The following is a 16,758-nucleotide window of genomic DNA, read 5'->3' as shown; positions in this document are numbered from 1 at the left end:
CGTAGTAACGGCATCTCTTTATCGTGCGTTAGCCCTCTATAAATGGAAACACAGTGTGACATGAGGCCCATGCTCTTTTTTTCACCTGGACATTTAATCTACTGTATGTCTTTGACATGATCCATTGTGGATTAATTCTGTTTCCTACATGCTTTTCAGAGAAAAAAAGAATCTTAGGAGATTTCCTCATCGTGGGATTTGTTCAGAAGTTAGAAGTCAGACACTTTCAGCAACTCAGACTGATCTCCATCCACTCTCCATCACCTGTGTGAGGTTTTCCCTGCCTACAATAGGTCTCAGGAACTTCCACCCTTCCAAGGACAAGCTCCTGTAGGCAAAATAATCTCCCCTACCTCAAACCTCACCTGCCATGACAGCACGACTGCCAGGAGAATCAGTTCACCCTCAGAAGGGTTTGGTTTCTTGCGCTGAGACTGCCAAGAGGAAGGGCCCATTAAGTCAACTCTTCTCAGAGAGGATGGCACCTGCCCTGTAGCTAGGTTATGTAAGCCCAAAGGCTTTCAAATCGGCCACCAAAATGTTGCTGGATATAGTGTGTTTTGGATATTACTGTGGGATGTGACGGCCAGCTGGAGAGAAACTCCATATTCTATTGCTGTTATTTGCCCTGCATAACACCCAGACCTACATACATGCCAAAGTGGAGCTCTTGGACGACATCTTGAAAAATGCTTAAAATAAATAATAATTTGCTCCAAGAAATAAATCGCAAATTAGGTTTTCCTGGGAGGTTATAAACTGTTACTCGCTGCATGTCTTTCATAATTTAATAGTGGAACTGTCACGTATAATTACTTCCATTAGTAATACTGGATAAATTTGTGTTTGGTTTCTATTGATTAAGAAGTAAGCTTCTTTATTTTATATGAACTGTTCGTCCATAAATCTGCATCTGTATGTACAAGTTACCCTCAAAATTACTAACTGCACAAACTACACAAAATGTGAATTTTCAGGTGACCCAAGTGTAACAAATCCAGCAACTTAATAAGATAATCTGAACCCAATGGATTCTCCTAAAAGATCTATAAACTAAGGCAAATTGAGTGAGGCAAAGAACTGATCAAACCGCCAAATGCCAGAAAGAAAGCCCTTTCACTTTGAAGACTGTTGCAAGACTCTTGCAGGTTTTTTTTTCTAGCAAGAAAAATACTTGGTTGTTATAGCATTACTCCTGTACATGGCTATAGTGGTGAAAACAACCCTCAGCTCATGATTAAAGGACATACTGGGATGTAGCATAGCTGACATGGTCCCAGCTCCTGATTCCCACGGAGAGTGGGCAGGACAGCTCAGGTGATGACCACCCACCTGCCTCTGGAAGGCAAATTTGGATTTATGTTCTCATCACAATTATTTAGAAAGTTCTTGGAGAGACATTAATTGCAAATCACATCCCAAGGGAAGCCATCATGTTGAATTCAGGTCGGAGAGGGTGGGAGGTCTCTGCAGGTGCACTGGGGCAAGCCCTACGGCAGGTCCTTCGGTGCTGAAAAGAGCTCCCCTCCCAGCATAGCTGCGAAAGGCATCAATGCAGTGGTGCAAAGGATTGGGGCATGGACAAGAAGCACGGATTACCTGTGAGCCTGTGGAATATCTTCCAGGTGTTCGTGACCCCGAGGTTTTTCCTGAGCCGATAGAGCTCTCTGTACTTTTCCCACTACAGCAATGTGTGCGCAGGCATTTTCCATACTCTTTACGTACCTGGCCAAGGGAAGAGCAAAGGTGGTTAGCGAGCAGCTCTTCCTCCAACCCACCACCTTCCAATTTTCATCACAGCCTCTGATTTTTTCCTCAGGGGTTCATTAAAACAACAGCTGTTGCAGTACGTGGGGAAGAAGCCTATCACACCGTGCAGCTGAATGCTCTCGATACATGAGCTCACCATTTACAATGGTGTAAGGGATTGCTTTTATGCAGCAAAGCTGCTTGTTGACACCAGACAGTGGTAGCCTCCTCTGAGGCACACCAAACAAGCACAGGAGAAACTGAAGATACACTATTTATGACTGAAAATTAATATCCTCATAGATTTGATATAAACTAGCATATTGGCTCATCAAGGTACTAAAAGTTATGGCTTCTGGCAGGGGACTAAGAAGAAAAATTCCAAAAGAAATGTAAGACCTATTGATTTTATTTTTATTATTTTTCAATTATTTCTTGCAGTAGAAACTCGAGGAAACTGTACAGCCAGCAGCTCTAGAGACTATATTCCCAGTGCACAGGCTGGAACCTGCTTTCCCACAGGACCGTGCAAGCCCGTCATGTTTTAAATGGGCACTGCAGTCAAACCGGGCCAACTCCTTGCCTGGAGTAAAGGTGGGCCACCTCCTTTGCTGCGGGGGAACTACACTGACTTGAGCCAGGGTAGGATCTATGCTTTGACTGAACTTCAGGTGTGACTTTTTATGGGCAGCAACACCCAGAAACCCAGCTGTGACAAGACTGACAATGAGCAGACTGTACTGAAAAGCCAAAAGCAGGTCACATTGCCCACTGACAAAAAGAAGCCCTCAACCCCCCCATGCATTTCCAAAACACCAGCTGAGGTTCCTTGAAGCACACGGTTAGCTGTGAAATTTTGCCAGACTATTTATGAGCATTTCAAAACACTATGAAACAAGTGCTTAAATAGCAAATTACTGCTTTTTCATTAGGCTCTTCCTTAAGCGCTCAAGACAAACACAATATCATGAGTGCCCAATATGCTCGATGGCCTAATCAATCCTTTGCTGAGAGAAAATAATTCAATTGCTTTAATTAGCCACCCACTGCTTGCCTCTCTGCATCTTTTGCTGATTTTCTAGTCCATGATAGATAGGAAAGGAAATGTTTGGGGTTTTTCTCCTCAAATAATTCTTCCCTCAGCTCTTGGGTCAGAGAGATGCATCCACTCCACAGCACGTTAGCAGCTGCATTCTCCTTCCCTCTATGCAGCTATAAATCAGAAGCAATGCCACAATCATCAGTGATGGTTTAAGGGTGTAAACTAGCTTGAGACAGAAAAAAGAATGGTTCTTCCACACTGCGTGAGCACCCTGACAGCCAAAGAGGTTGCTGTGAGATGGCAGGCTAGGGACTGAGCCTTTGTGAGGTGCATTGGAGGAAGGAGGATGGACCAGTGAGAACGGTGCAGAAATTCAAACTCCTTTGCAAAGAGGCACCTGCAGGTTTCACTAGTGACGGTGATGCTTCCTACATTCTTATGATCATCTTGCCTGGGAACTTTCTTGCTGAAAGTTTTGGGATCATCAGTAGGTAGTTGCATATAGATAAAGCTTTTAAGCTTTTTAACATACGCAAATTTGAGATTAAATGACAAGGACACAAATCTGAACACCAAAAGTCTTCCTTTGGTTTCAAGAATGACATTTTTGCACAGCTCTGCAGATCCTTCCAGAGGCATCGCTTGCAGAGCTCACTTGTTATGATGAATTTTGCTTATATTTTCATACGTCAGATGTCCTTTCCCTGTATAGGAAAATGTGAGAAACAGGAGCAATCCCAGGGCACTTGGATAGAGAACAGACCTCAACACGGCCCTGACTTTACCCACTAAGCCACTTCTCACAAAAACCACTGGTTACACTGAGAAACTGGGAACCAGATGTATCCGTGCATGAACTCTTCACCCTATATTTAGATAAAGAAACTGCGCTTTGAAACCAAGATGTGCATAGATATCAGCAGACATGCGGAGTTGGAGACCTGTGAACTACTGAATTTCAGTGGAGTATAAAATGGTTCTTAAAAATGTTTACTATTTATTACTGATTGTCAGAGGCTGTAAGTTTGATCTACATCCACATATAGAGATTTTTGTTATTCCCCCCTGCCCCGAGTTTACCGAAGTTACTCCACTGTTACCTTGCAAACGTTAGTTGGGACATACTTCCAAGTTCCACCAAGAAGCACTTATTGTGCTTGCTCTAAGGAAGATTTCCAAAAGCCCACATTAGGACCAAACAACACAAAGGCTAATGAAATGTTGCAGAGCACAGGTCCTTCAGTTCTTAAAAAAGCAGGGCAAGCAGCCCCCGTTATATAGCATCAACCCATACATGCTGCTATAGAGAGGGGTGATTTCCTGCAGGGACTGCAAATAAGAAAGGATATAAAGCTTCATTTTGCTGTGAGCACTCAGCCACATGAGGACACTCCAGATACTCATGGAGTCAATCCTGTCTCACACTGGCATATGGGAAAACAGAATCTGGACGTTAAAAGTTCTTTTACAGGTTCACTGCCGTAAAGCCCTGTAAACTGCCAGCTGCCTTTTCCCTTGCTTCCAACGTGCTTGTTACTAGCACCCCGGCTGCTGAAATGCCACTGCCACATATCTTCGTTATCACCTCATTCCCCTGCATCTTGCCGGTTTCCAGTCTAAATACCACCCTTATTAGGTGCATGGAGATAAATCTGCGCAAGACAAATTCAGGGCACACAGATGATGTTAAGCTCCGGTTGTTAGGCAACAAAACACCCCGCTACCAGCTCTTGCCGCTGGGAACCGTCTGTCTTACCTTTTTCTGGAGGACACAATGGAAAATGAATATAAACATTCCCTGCAGAGAATTGAATATGGTGAAGAGATACGCCATGATGACTGTGCTTTCATTAATATACATGAGTCCGAATGCCCAGGTCAGTCCTAATAGGCAGAGTAGGGCTATTGCACCTATAACCCAGGACCTGTTAGGAGAAAAAAAAAAAGAAAAAAAAAAAAAGAAAAAAAAAAGGGATTGGTTTTTCATCAACAAAAGAAAGCACACATTTACAAGCAGAAAGGCTTTGCCCGTGGTTTTAGCAAAAAAGTAAATAGCATATCAAAATGAGTTGTAGGGAGTTTTGTCTTCAAGCTGGATGCAGTTTACAATCTTCAGGCTTGACGAAATATACAGAAATGGAAATGTTATGAGTATAGAATTTTATCATAAAAAAGCATATTTGTAACCACAATGTATCTTTTTTTTTTTTTTTTTTTGTAATGTAAAAGCAGCGTGTATGTAAATGACATGTAGATGCTATTTCTGCAAATGGCAGGAAAAAAAATAAAGCAACTGAAACAACAACGCTAAATTTCACCTTTCTTGAAGTCCACTGGGACAGAAGTGCCAGCTGGGTTAGTTTCTTTATGCTTAACACCAAGACACATGTATTGCTGCATTTTAGCTAGTCTCCCATATGCCTGTAAGCCAGATAGACAACTACAAGCATGCGGACAAGCCCTCACCACTTGCCAGATCAGTTCCACACAAGGAGGCTCTCTGCAATGCTGCTTCACACTTCTTCCATGCTGCCATGAGTGGAAATACATATACACATATAGACACTCATACACCACATTTGCTAAAACAGTAGCTGCTGCCACACTTGTGCTTGGAGAAAAGGAAGGGCAACCCTTCACATCAGCTGCAAAACTAAGACTATGGTTTGCTCCATCCCAGGAGGGAAGCAGGAAGTAGGAGTGCAGCCACTGCTTGGCCCCAAATGTTGTTCAAGCAAATATGGGTACCCTGCAGTTTCTGCTTGAACAAAGCTGGGGACATGGGATGGCTGCTGCATGCTATTTTTTAAAGTGTGCTTTCAGGAAAGCTGGAAGCCCTGCTTGGATGGCTGAAGTATTCCATGTTACCCTCCTAAATAACATTTAGTCATCTGCTAATTTAACTTCTCAGAGACTGCTCTTCCAATACCAGGACAGAAGATGAAGTGTGACAATCAAGACAGAAACTGGGTCCTGCTCCTAGCTATCTCCCTAGTTTCCACATGCTAAAATACCTACAGCTTTAAAGGAATTGGCCCTGTGCAGGGGAGAGAGCCACCTTCTAGCTGGGAAGCACAGCAGGAAGTGTGTAGCAAGCAGCACCGTGAGCACTCCTCTGCCCTTTCCCTCAAGGTCTTGATTTTTTTCTGTCTTCCCCTGGTATCATTAGGTGTAACAACATAAAAATGAATGCAATGACATCCAATCTTTGCACCCCTTCCTCACTGTTTAACCCTTCGGTTCCCCAAAGCAGACACGCTTGCAGCCAGCCAGCACCACTGCTTCCTCGTCTGCCCCAAAGCAGCCTGGGGTGCTGCAGAAGCTCTCGCCGGGACAAGGACCTGCCTACATTTCTAAGCCACTTCAGCCTTATAGAAACCTGGCCAGGGTTTGGCCATATTTGATCTCCCACCTGCTTAGCACAGCGTGGGGCAAGGGGGAGAAAGATGAAGCAGCAGCAGCTTGGGGGAAAAATAAGTCCTGCAGAGGTCAAGCAGACAGTCTCCACTGTGGAGACTCCATGACAGCTGCAGCCTTGAATCCTTTTCCTTTTACCAGTGCATGTCACAAACAGAAGCATAAGGATGTTGTATTCATGTTCTGTGTTGTTGTTTTCTTTAGGTATCAGAATGAAAATACAGCATTAAGACTTCCACTGAATTTTATAAAGTATGTATTATTTAACCACACAACCAGAAGAGCTCCCTAAGGTAACCGCTTATTAAGGCAGTTCTTTAAAAATCACTATTATGTATCTAGCAGACCAGAACAGCTCCTTTGAAGCATTTCCAGTCAATCCTGCTAATAAATATTTAGCACAATGCAAATTGAAAATGCACTCTCCAAATCCTTCAGAAAGGTAGCTACTAGATAAAGTTTTACTAGATAAAGTTTACAGCTTCAGCCACTTGGTTTACTTTTCGCCCTGAGATTCCACCATCAGTGAAAGCGCATTATCATGTTAATTGCACGCTAATTTAAAAAATACCTTTTTTTTCCCTTAAAAAAAGAACAACAAATGAAGTGAATAACACTTTCTTTTTTTCCTTCCCTTCTCTTATCCTCCATGACTAAAAGCTTCCTGCACATACAGAGTCTTTTAAAAAATATTCCCAGGACATCAGAAAACTATTCTGCTCTGAAGCAAAGCCAGCCTTTGGCTGCAGAGCTGTGCAGGAGCAAAAGAGTTATTTAGCAGAAATATGCCAACTTCAGTGATGGAAAGGAATCTGTGGGTTAGAAGACCCTCAACAGAGCAAACTGCATGTGTTACAGTGTTGTGCTTCAGAAACCAAGACCTGGAGATAAAAGAGGGTGTGGAGATTACTATGAATAGCTCCATCCTATATCCACAGAAAAAAAAAAAAAAAAAAAAAGAAAAAGAACCAAGCCATGAAAGAGAACATGGGAATGATGCTGCAAGAATGAATACAAAGGACTCTTCACCAGAAGAACAAACTGAAAGTCTACTGCAAAGTTGATTTGTTTCTATTTCATGGTACTGCACGTTACTTTTGGTTGCAGGAGAAAAACCACAGATGCCCTAAGGCACGTAATTTCTAGGCATTTTTGGCTTTTTTTGCACTTTTTTTCAGTGCAGTTTTGTGGGTTTTGTTTTGCTCTTTGTACAGACTTGCTGTTGCTTTTTCACAGCTTTCCTTTTCTGTAGTGCAATTTAATAGCAATAAAGAAACAAAACCACCCATGTTTTGGTGTAATTGAAAATCAGAGATTTACAATTAGGTACAATTAGGTACTCCAGTGAGTAAGGAGACAGGCTCCAATGCACCAAACACAGATTTGCTTGCACTGATCCCATTAACTAGAATGGGAGTCATGGGGATTACCATCCATGCACCTTTCTGAAAATTTACTTCTGTGTTTTTATTACCATAAAGCACTCTCTCTAACAGAGCACAGTGGACCAGAGGGTTGCGATTGGTATAGCAAGTCTGTACTACACAGGATTAACTTGGGAACATTCACCTTGAATTCAAGTAATGTCCAATCAAAGAATATAAAGCCAATAAGGTGACAATTGTTTGGCAATACATATGCAGCACATTTACTCTGCATGTTAGCTGTATGCCTGACTGTTTTCCTGCAGTTTGCTCTTCTGCCTTAAATGCAAATGACAGAAGCTTTAATGATTTTTCAAGATTGATCTGACAGCTGGTTCATGAGACCACACTGATAAATGAAATTTATCAGCTATTCAGGTCATTCTTACTTGATGAAGGGTCTGTTATCCTCATAGCTAAAGAATGCGTAGACATAAAGACAAGAACACCAGCATTAGAAATATAACAACATACAGAATATAGCTTACTGCTAGTTCCCCTCCCTCTCCCACCAGCCATCACCAAAACCAAAGATGGACTGGCATCGGTGTGCCTGGCACATACCAGCCAGCCTGGCTCACTGCCCTGGGGAACTGAAACGCAACCAAGGACGCTGGTTTACACAGAAGCAAGCATCAACAGCTGCGAGCTGCAGCTAGCCCTCCTGGCTCCAATCACACAACTGTCAACTGATTTCAGAATCTCTTTTAAAAATCATGGGTATCCCTGAAGAAGATGAGTTTTGAAACTCTAGCGTAGCCACCATGGAAAGGTCTCATGCATTCAGGTGGCAAAACTTCAGGGTGCCTCCAGCACTCCCCACCTGCAGTGCTGTAGTGCATTCCACTTTTTTGTTTTTTTGTTTAAATACTCTTTATTGCCATTTACTTTTTCGTAAGTGTAACTCCCAAGTTGCCAACTTACAAGCCAGACTGTAGCATTATCTTCTTTTTGAGAAAATGGCATTAGGATCATCTTGAAATCATCGACCCATTTCATGGGGAAGGACAAAGGACAGACTCTGCCAAGCAAGAGTGCAAAACAGCCTGCTGCAGTGAAGAAGCAGCCAAGGTGGACCACCCAAAAAGAGCTTCTGCCGCTGCAGGGACACAAGATTAGTCGCAGCAATTTTCCTAGAGGAGTGTCCCTGACTTTGTGGGACAGGCTTTGTGGCTGGGTGGCGGGTGATGTGCAACACGTGGGGAGGGTAGGCCAACTCCGAGGCCTCCAAGCCTCCCCCCTGGCATGGAGCTGTTGAACCTGCAATCCCTTGCAGCAGCCACCATGGGTACCAGAGGCAGGCTGGCTCACTATGTTCATCTCATTATCCCTGCCAACGTGGCTGGGGCCAGTCCACCCTGCTGAGACCTCCTTCGGTCAGTACTGGCAAGCTGACCACCTACACCCTCCGCTAAACAAACCGCTCCACTTGGAGGGGACTGATTTCAGCTTGAGTTAGAGAGTTGTATTAAAACTGAATGATTTTCAGCAGTAACTTCTGACTGAGAGGGACACCAAGTATGTCCAGATGAGGCTTTGTGTTTTCTCTTCACAATGTCTAAAGCCATGTAGGAACAACTTCTGCACCATTCACATACCTGAAGCCACAGAGGGGCCACCTGAGTATTAACAGGAGCAGAATTCAGTTGTGGTGGGAGGAAGGTGGTTTCACATCTTACCATGTGCAAAATATTCCCTTTTTCTCCCTACCTTGTCCTTGGCTGAGACAGAAGAGGCAGCGATGCTGCCAGTCTCAGCTTTGCCCTGGCATGGTCACCTTGGCTCTTTGGGAAAGGGAGAGAAAAGTCATTGAATGGGATGGATCTGGCCACGCTCATAACGCTTGTCCTGATCCCACTCTGAACAGTGAGATACACGTAGGACACACCATGGAGGACAAGGCAGCTGCCCCCACATCACTGGTAGATAAGCACTGCTATCTCAGCTTGAGCACCTACAGCCTCCCTGCTTCCATCCCCATCCCAGCCCAGCCACTGACAGCTCCCTGCAGATCTGCTCCAGCATCCAGCTACCCCCTTTCAGCTTCCCCAGCTGCCATCCCTGGCAGGAATCCCCTCTGGTCATCAGCCAGCACCTTGACAGCTGCTCGCCTTGGATCTTGTGCCACACCTGCCAGCCACATGAGGGCATCTGAAGTACCCTAGGGCACTCAAAGGTGGTATCTAAACACACAGGGAAAGCACAAAGCACCTTAGGTTCAGGAAGGAAGGAGGAAGCAAGTGTAGAGGAGGCAACCTGATACAGAGAACTGAGTCCCTGCTTCCGAGACACAGCAAGGAAAAGCTCAGCTCCTTTGGCTTAGCTTAGCAAAACATAGGCTGAGACAGCGTCACCTCTGCATCTGCAATGCATCTGGGGGGTACCAGGAACACAGAAAAGCCATTGGCATTAAAAGGCTCCCCCCAAAGCTGCACCAACAGGGACCTCCAGCCCACCCCACCTGGGTAGCATGATGTTGGTCAAATCCCTCTGCTCCTCTTTGCCCTCTTATCCACTCAGCCTGCAAGACCATCGGGGCAGGTTCCCATTGTGCTCGTGGCACATCTAGCACCACAGCAGCTGCAGCTCCCACAAGATGCAATTCAATTAGAAGAAGATGTGAGACAGTCTGGAGCTCCCAGCCCAGCAATGCTGGGGAGAATTAATTTCTATTACTGTGTTCACAAGCACTCAGGTTTCATGGTAAAGAATTTACTGGTGAAATGTCGCTGGTGATAGCTTATAAAAAGAGAGAATTAGGGAAATTTTTCACTCTGTTGCTGCTATCCAGACCTTTGCAAAGTTTTTCAGCGATCTGTAATAAGCCTTTTTTCAGGCAGCTTAAGGCTCTGTTTCATCTTTGTACAGACAAAACGCGAAATCAGTAAACTCGGATTGCCTTTTAGCTTAAGGCTAACACTTCAAAGCAGCTCAGGAGAAAACTGTCAAAAAGACCTGAGCGGTTTGTACTCCATTTCCAACCCAGACGTGCCTAGGACCCACAGCCCAAAGTAACCAGGTGCCTAAAGAACTGAGATTTTCAAAGACGCCCAACTCCGAAACACTTCAAATCTCTACACATAGGGTCCACAGGACTTAGTCTTTTATATCCCTCCTGAAATACAAATAATTCCTTTTCAATTTACCAACTCAAGTGTCATAAGCAGCTTAACTCTTGCACTAGCAACAATTCATATTTGACAAAAATTACTCCAAATGTTCCCCCCCCCCCCAGTAAAGTCTGTGAAACCTATCAGTGCTGCAGTAATACTGTGTCATTATCTGCAATGAATAAAACCCATCCCTTAGACAAGACAACAGCCTTGGAAAGCCTTAGCTCGCAGGAAAATGGAGCCGCTAACTGGAAAACTGAGATTATATGCACTAGCAGTACAAGCAAATAATAGTCAAAGCAGAAATCACGGGAAAACCTAGCCTAGTACAGCTTGAGACAGTAGATCTGAAGTGCTTTCTCCAGATTTGGATAAATTCTTCCAATTCCTGGCAGTAAGGGACACAGCCCACTGATTTTAAACTATGTGACTCTGATCCTTCCATAGTTAAGGGGAGATTGGTACCCCCAAAGAGAAATTTATCCCCTACCAGAACAGGCATTTAAGGTAGATGAGGCTTTGCCATTCACTGAAGTAATACTTTTCTCTGCTGACTGCAGAGGAAACATGAATGATGGCTTAGGTGGTGGGGGCTTCACTTTCAAATACCTGAAGTTAAAAGGCTGATCTTCAGTGGCTGCGTTATTCCTTTACCCTGCAAAATCTTACCTCACCTCCCTTGTGTTTCTTCACAGCCCAGATGATGGATAGTGGAAGGTCTAACAATCTGTATAAATACCTAATTCATTTTCTAATCTTGAAAAAGTCCTGACTTTACCTTGGGGCAAAGACTTCTTAAGGTTAATTACACATCATGTAAAACTCTTTCAAAATCTTATTTCAGTTAGATGTCTTTTAATTTCCCAGAGTACCTTCTCCTTCAATGATGAGAAAGGACTGTTCATATCACCTTCTAGATTCCTGTGGTATTTCCAGAGCAATACTTTTTTAAAAAAGTTGCCAAAATTAGCTACTTATACCCTTGTTTAGATGCTTAAGGAATTTCTAAACCAACGCATCCTGAGCTCAGGAACCTCTTTTGCGCTGCCTGTCCTTTTAAAACCCCAACATGTACCTTTTGACACAAAGTGATCAAATTGCCAGAGTAAGACAATAACAGCCCAATACCGAGACAAAATCTGCAACTTGTGTTATACAGTGCAAACCACTTCCATGTATGTAGATTAGCAATATCCTTGGTTGCTAAAGCATATATATATATTTTTTTTTTAGAGCAGGAAAAGTAAGGCAAGAATTTACCTTCACACACAGATTGGTCCTAAAATGCTGCTGAATAGAGAAAGCCTGTTATTGAAAAGCAGCTACTCAGCTCTTATTTAAAAAGAATAATGTCTGGTCTTCTTACATTTTGAAAATAGTTTACTTACTTTTTTTTTTTAATATATTTAACAAAGCATACTTTTTGAGCCACTTTTAGAGTAAAAATGGGTCTTTGATAAAACACTATATAACTAATCAGGTATTATATTTTTATACAACCCTTCATGGTTTAACTTTATATAACCTAAATTTATCACTCTTTTGACAATTCAAAGTATTTTCCCATCTTTCCAATAGCAGGAAAAGGCTTAGTAAGTACATGGATTTAATGCTTGGGCCCCAAAATAACACAATTTGGCTAGTGCGCAAAAATGCCAAAGTGAGTAGTTGCGCAAAAATGCCGAAGGGAGTAGACAGGACCTTTAGTAGCTGTTGTGGGTGATGAAACCCAAATAAAAATAGATGGATGATGTGCCCCCTCCAAACCATTCAGAAAGACCTGTGGAATTCATTTTAATATGGTGCAAATAAAGCAGACACACAGACGTTTCCTGCAGGCAAGTACGAGAGAGACACACAAAATAAAGCGTGCTATTGTGCCTCCCCACAGCCTATCAATATGAGGCAGTAGGCATGTTTGTTTTCTTTTCCTTTTTTTTAAATTTCAAGGATTAGAAAAGATTGATTTATCAAACTGCTGTAGATCTACAGGAAGGAGTTGGAAAGTCCAGCACTCCCCTCATAAAGCAAACAGGTTCATTGCTAATTAGTGAAGGAGTGTCTTCATGGTGAGGAAAATCAATTGCAAGCAATAAAAGAGTGCTTAAAGGATTTTGCCTTCGTGTTTCGTGACAAAGCTACCACATTGATGGCATGAAGCCAAATGTCTTCCTAATTGCCTGCCTTAGGATGCTGGCAATGATTACATGGCTTTCCAAGTCATCATTTCCAAGTCTTATCTTCTGGCTCCTGCACCATCTTTGACAGGAGGTGGCCAGTCCCCTGAAGACCTCTGCCACCATCTCAGGAGTCAGCGGGCCTGTCACAGCTGCGTTCCCAGAAGAAACCCCTGGCTTTACATGCATTGGAGATCTGTTAAGGTTGGGGTCCCATCTCCTGGCATAAGCGATATTTTACATAGATGGAAAGACACTTCTGAGTTCCACCAGTAACTGAAAATTTTATCCAGACAAATCAGGCCAAACCTTCTCTGGCCCTACGTGATGCCCAAGCCCAGGATCTGGGGCAACCTATGCCTGATTTCTTCTGCCAAAGCATCATCCCTTTCCCCCTCAACTCATCTGAGGAAATCATGGGCTGCCTTCTGAGATTTGTTCTTAGTTATTGCAATTGGAAACAGCAATTCTGTTAAGCTCATCTCATTTTCTGTAAGTAATTAATTACCCTCAAGAATTGCTTACCCTGTTTATTTCCTTCCTCCTAACTTTGCAAAGGTATGGCATGATTATTCAAACCACACTGATGTATAACCACATATCTGATTATTTCCACATGATACAGATTCAGCAAAGCCTTTAGACACATTTGTATTATCCAAATAGCACCAACAGGGCTTGCTGACAAAATACTTAAAATGGATGGCTTTTTAAAACAATAATCATGATTTATGGGTTCACATAAAGACCTTAGGTATTTAATATCTTCCAGGACACTGTCTCAAATCAATAACTGCTGATTGATTTTTTTTTTCTTAATTCAGAAAGGACGACACCTGTCAGCGGAAGATCAGTGCTTTACAATCACCATTCAACATTAATGAAGCCATTACAAAAAACAAAGATAAACAACAAAACTGAAAGCCAAAACAGTCAGATATTAACCAAACCCTTCTGTGAAAAACTGAAACAGCAGCAGATTGCACCAAACAAAATCGGATGCTGCCATAACAGCATTGGGTGAAAAAGGCACCCAAACAGAAAAGCAATCTCAGATGTTTTTTTAGCATCGGCAGGGTTTCTGTCTCCAAGGTGCTCACAGACTCTGCACTCTGGCAAAATATAAATGTGCTGTATCTTTTCTTGGTAGGAAGCTTGTAAATACTTAATTCTGTGCCAACTTCAAGTGAATTTTCTGGGTTTGCTTTAGGCTGCCTGTTCAAAGTTTGCTCACGCAGAGAGACAGAGGAAGGCTGTACAGGAGCAGCACTGAGCTACCCAGGGGCCTAGGAAGCATGGTGCTTTCTTACACAGGATCCAGGGAGATGCTCAGCTGACCAACAGGCATCAAGGCCATATGAGACACAGAGATCATAGCCTGAGCTCCTGTATAAGGAAAGCAAGGCAGACAGTTTCTAATGCCCAGCTCAGTACTCTGCAGCTAACATCTAAACTTCGCACAGGGGGAAGTATTCCAAGGAAGAGAAAGAGCTTTCCTCATTTTCAGAACTACCCAGATCACTTGGTCATCCTTGCAAAATACTGCTGTCAAGTCTTCTGGCTACAGAGAACACGCTGCTTGCCCATCCAAAGCACTGTTAAAACACACACTTCATTTCTCATCAGTTTATCCAGACCAAAACACTGGCTCAGGGTCCCTTTTTGTTCCCTAGGATCATATTATCTTTTACTAGAGTGGGAATCCAGGGATGAATCCTCTCCAAAAGGCATCCCTGGAGGTGCTGCGCTCTGAGCCTGCTGCCCCCAAAAGTCAGAGAAGTCCAAAAATGCTGCATATAGCACAGCTGGCTGGGAAGAAATTTCAGTGCTCTATTCTCGAACAGCTTGCTCAGAGTCTTTCTATTTTGTCAGTAGGGTTGTATGAAAATCTTAACAGAAAGCTCATTCTTTACAGGCACTGCTATTTTATTTAACATTGTAAGTTATAGGTAATGGCCAGTCAGGGTTTCAGGTCACGTTTAACAGAGGTTCACTGTGGCTCCTGTAAGTGTTTGCATTCACTAGCTTGCATTTCAAATCTTTTGTACCTCGTCTTTTCCACCATTCATGCCAACACACGCACCTCTCTGAAGCTGCATGAGTGCACGTAACCTGCTCTCCCTGCTTGCTGCTCCAAAGAAGGAGTCTGCACGTTGCCACAGACCCTCAGCCCTGACTTCGCTGGGAAATGAGAACGCTGAAGATAGAGGATCGGGCCCTCTGCACCCAGAGGCTGCGCTGGGCATGCTCCCAGAGCTGGATCCCTTCGTTGTACCGTGGCCTCGCTGTGCACTCCCAAGCAACCGCAAACCCAGAAGTAATGAAGGATTAAAGTGCTGCTGTTCTGCAAGCCAAGTCCCCTGGGTGAACCCAACGCAATATTCAATTCCAGACCCTTTGGCATCACAAACCATTTCCAAGCTGTAGTGTCTTATGATTAAATGAAAAAGATCTGGAAACCAATATACCAGTTTAAATCTCAATAGAAAAATACAACATAATCTTTATTGTCTCCCTACTTTCCCTTGTTTCTAAAATAGCTAGAATTAAGCACAAATTAATCTTCCTTTAGTAAAAGGATACCTGCTACAAATTATTGTTCTGCATCAGTAACGTAAGCTCTTCCTACCAAAGGAGAAGAAATCTTGCGTTTTCAAAAGTCTAAGTCATTCCTCTCTGCACCAAACCCAGGACGTTTACTTTTTCTGCATTTCAATCAGCTGAGTAAATAAAACTAGACTGGTAAACCTCTGTTCCTGCCAGCACAATACTGCTGTGTTAAATCAAGGGTTTAATTTAAACATTTCCTCAGATGATTTTTGGAAGTTCTATTTAACCTTTGTTTTCAATTTTCTACCTAACTCTGAGGATTTTTTTATGACTTAAGAAAACCCGTAGGACTAGAACAACAAGCTAATCTGGGGGCTGGGATTAGTCATGTCTCTCTAAATAAAATACATATGTTGAAGCAAGAAAATGAGCAGATAATCACTTACACCCATACAACATATGGGGAGAGTGGGATATGGCAAATGTTTGGGAAGGAGGCAGATTTTCAAAAGGGGCTTCTCAGTTTTGTGCCTGATACTCCTCACCCCTCACTTCCCCCAGCCTGGGCTAGACTTCTTAAAAGAGCCCGGACTGGGCTTTGCAAGTTTTATATAGTAATAATCAACATTGAGTCTTTGCATTTGGCTCCTACTTTTGGCCTTTAGGTTGCACATTCTCAGATTTATTTCTGTAAGCCTGTGAGCAAGACTACCATGGAAAAAAAAAATAAAAAATAAAGGTATATGGTGTGAGCTTTGTTTCAAGTCAGAAACTTGGGAGAACATATACTTTTTTATTTATCCATTAAATTAGGGCTGTGTTCCTTTAGCCCCGGACCATTTGAAGCTCCCACAGCAGCCAGCAAGCTGAGGGGGGCTCACTTTGGTCATTTGGGATCGATTTCTGAAGGCTGCAGTGCTGAACATTTCTGCATCATCCGCATTAATGGGATTTCAGTGTGTGTTCTTGTGAATCTGGCCATAACACCTAAAAATGTTCTCTCCCACGTGTTTGGAATAAATACATTTTTCCCAGGGAATTTCAGGGAATTTTTTGATACAGTGTTTATTCTATTGTTGCAGAAGATGGGATGGGAGCAGGTTTCCACAAGAGGGAAGAAAGCTGCAACAAAACTACAGTGATTAATGCCAGGATTAAGTGATCTCAAGGCCTCTAATTAATAGTGCTTCTTTAGCAACAAAAGAAGCTTCCAGCTAAGACTCTGGGTCTCCCTGTCTGAAAGAAAATTAAATTTCCAGGATGACTTTTGGGTGGGTTTCTATTGC

General features: G+C 43.0%; 1 protein-coding gene across 9 annotated transcripts in view; it reads right to left on the bottom strand.

Moving 5' to 3' along the window:
• ADGRL3 (adhesion G protein-coupled receptor L3) overlaps positions 1-16,758 on the bottom strand; it is a 359,731-nt gene that overhangs the window by 54,200 nt on the left and 288,773 nt on the right. For all 9 annotated transcript variants that reach the window (XM_080378662.1, XM_080378666.1, XM_080378664.1 and 6 more), the window contains 2 exons: positions 4,548-4,716; positions 1,600-1,725 (listed from right to left, as the gene is read on the bottom strand). In XM_080378662.1, the coding sequence (XP_080234788.1) occupies positions 1,600-1,725; positions 4,548-4,716 (295 nt within the window). The remainder of the gene's footprint in view (positions 1-1,599; positions 1,726-4,547; positions 4,717-16,758) is intronic.

Source organism: Falco punctatus (genome assembly GCF_963210335.1).
Source record: "Falco punctatus genome assembly, chromosome: 1".
NCBI lineage: Eukaryota > Metazoa > Chordata > Aves > Falconiformes > Falconidae > Falco > Falco punctatus.
This window is presented reverse-complemented; position numbering and strand designations above follow the sequence as displayed.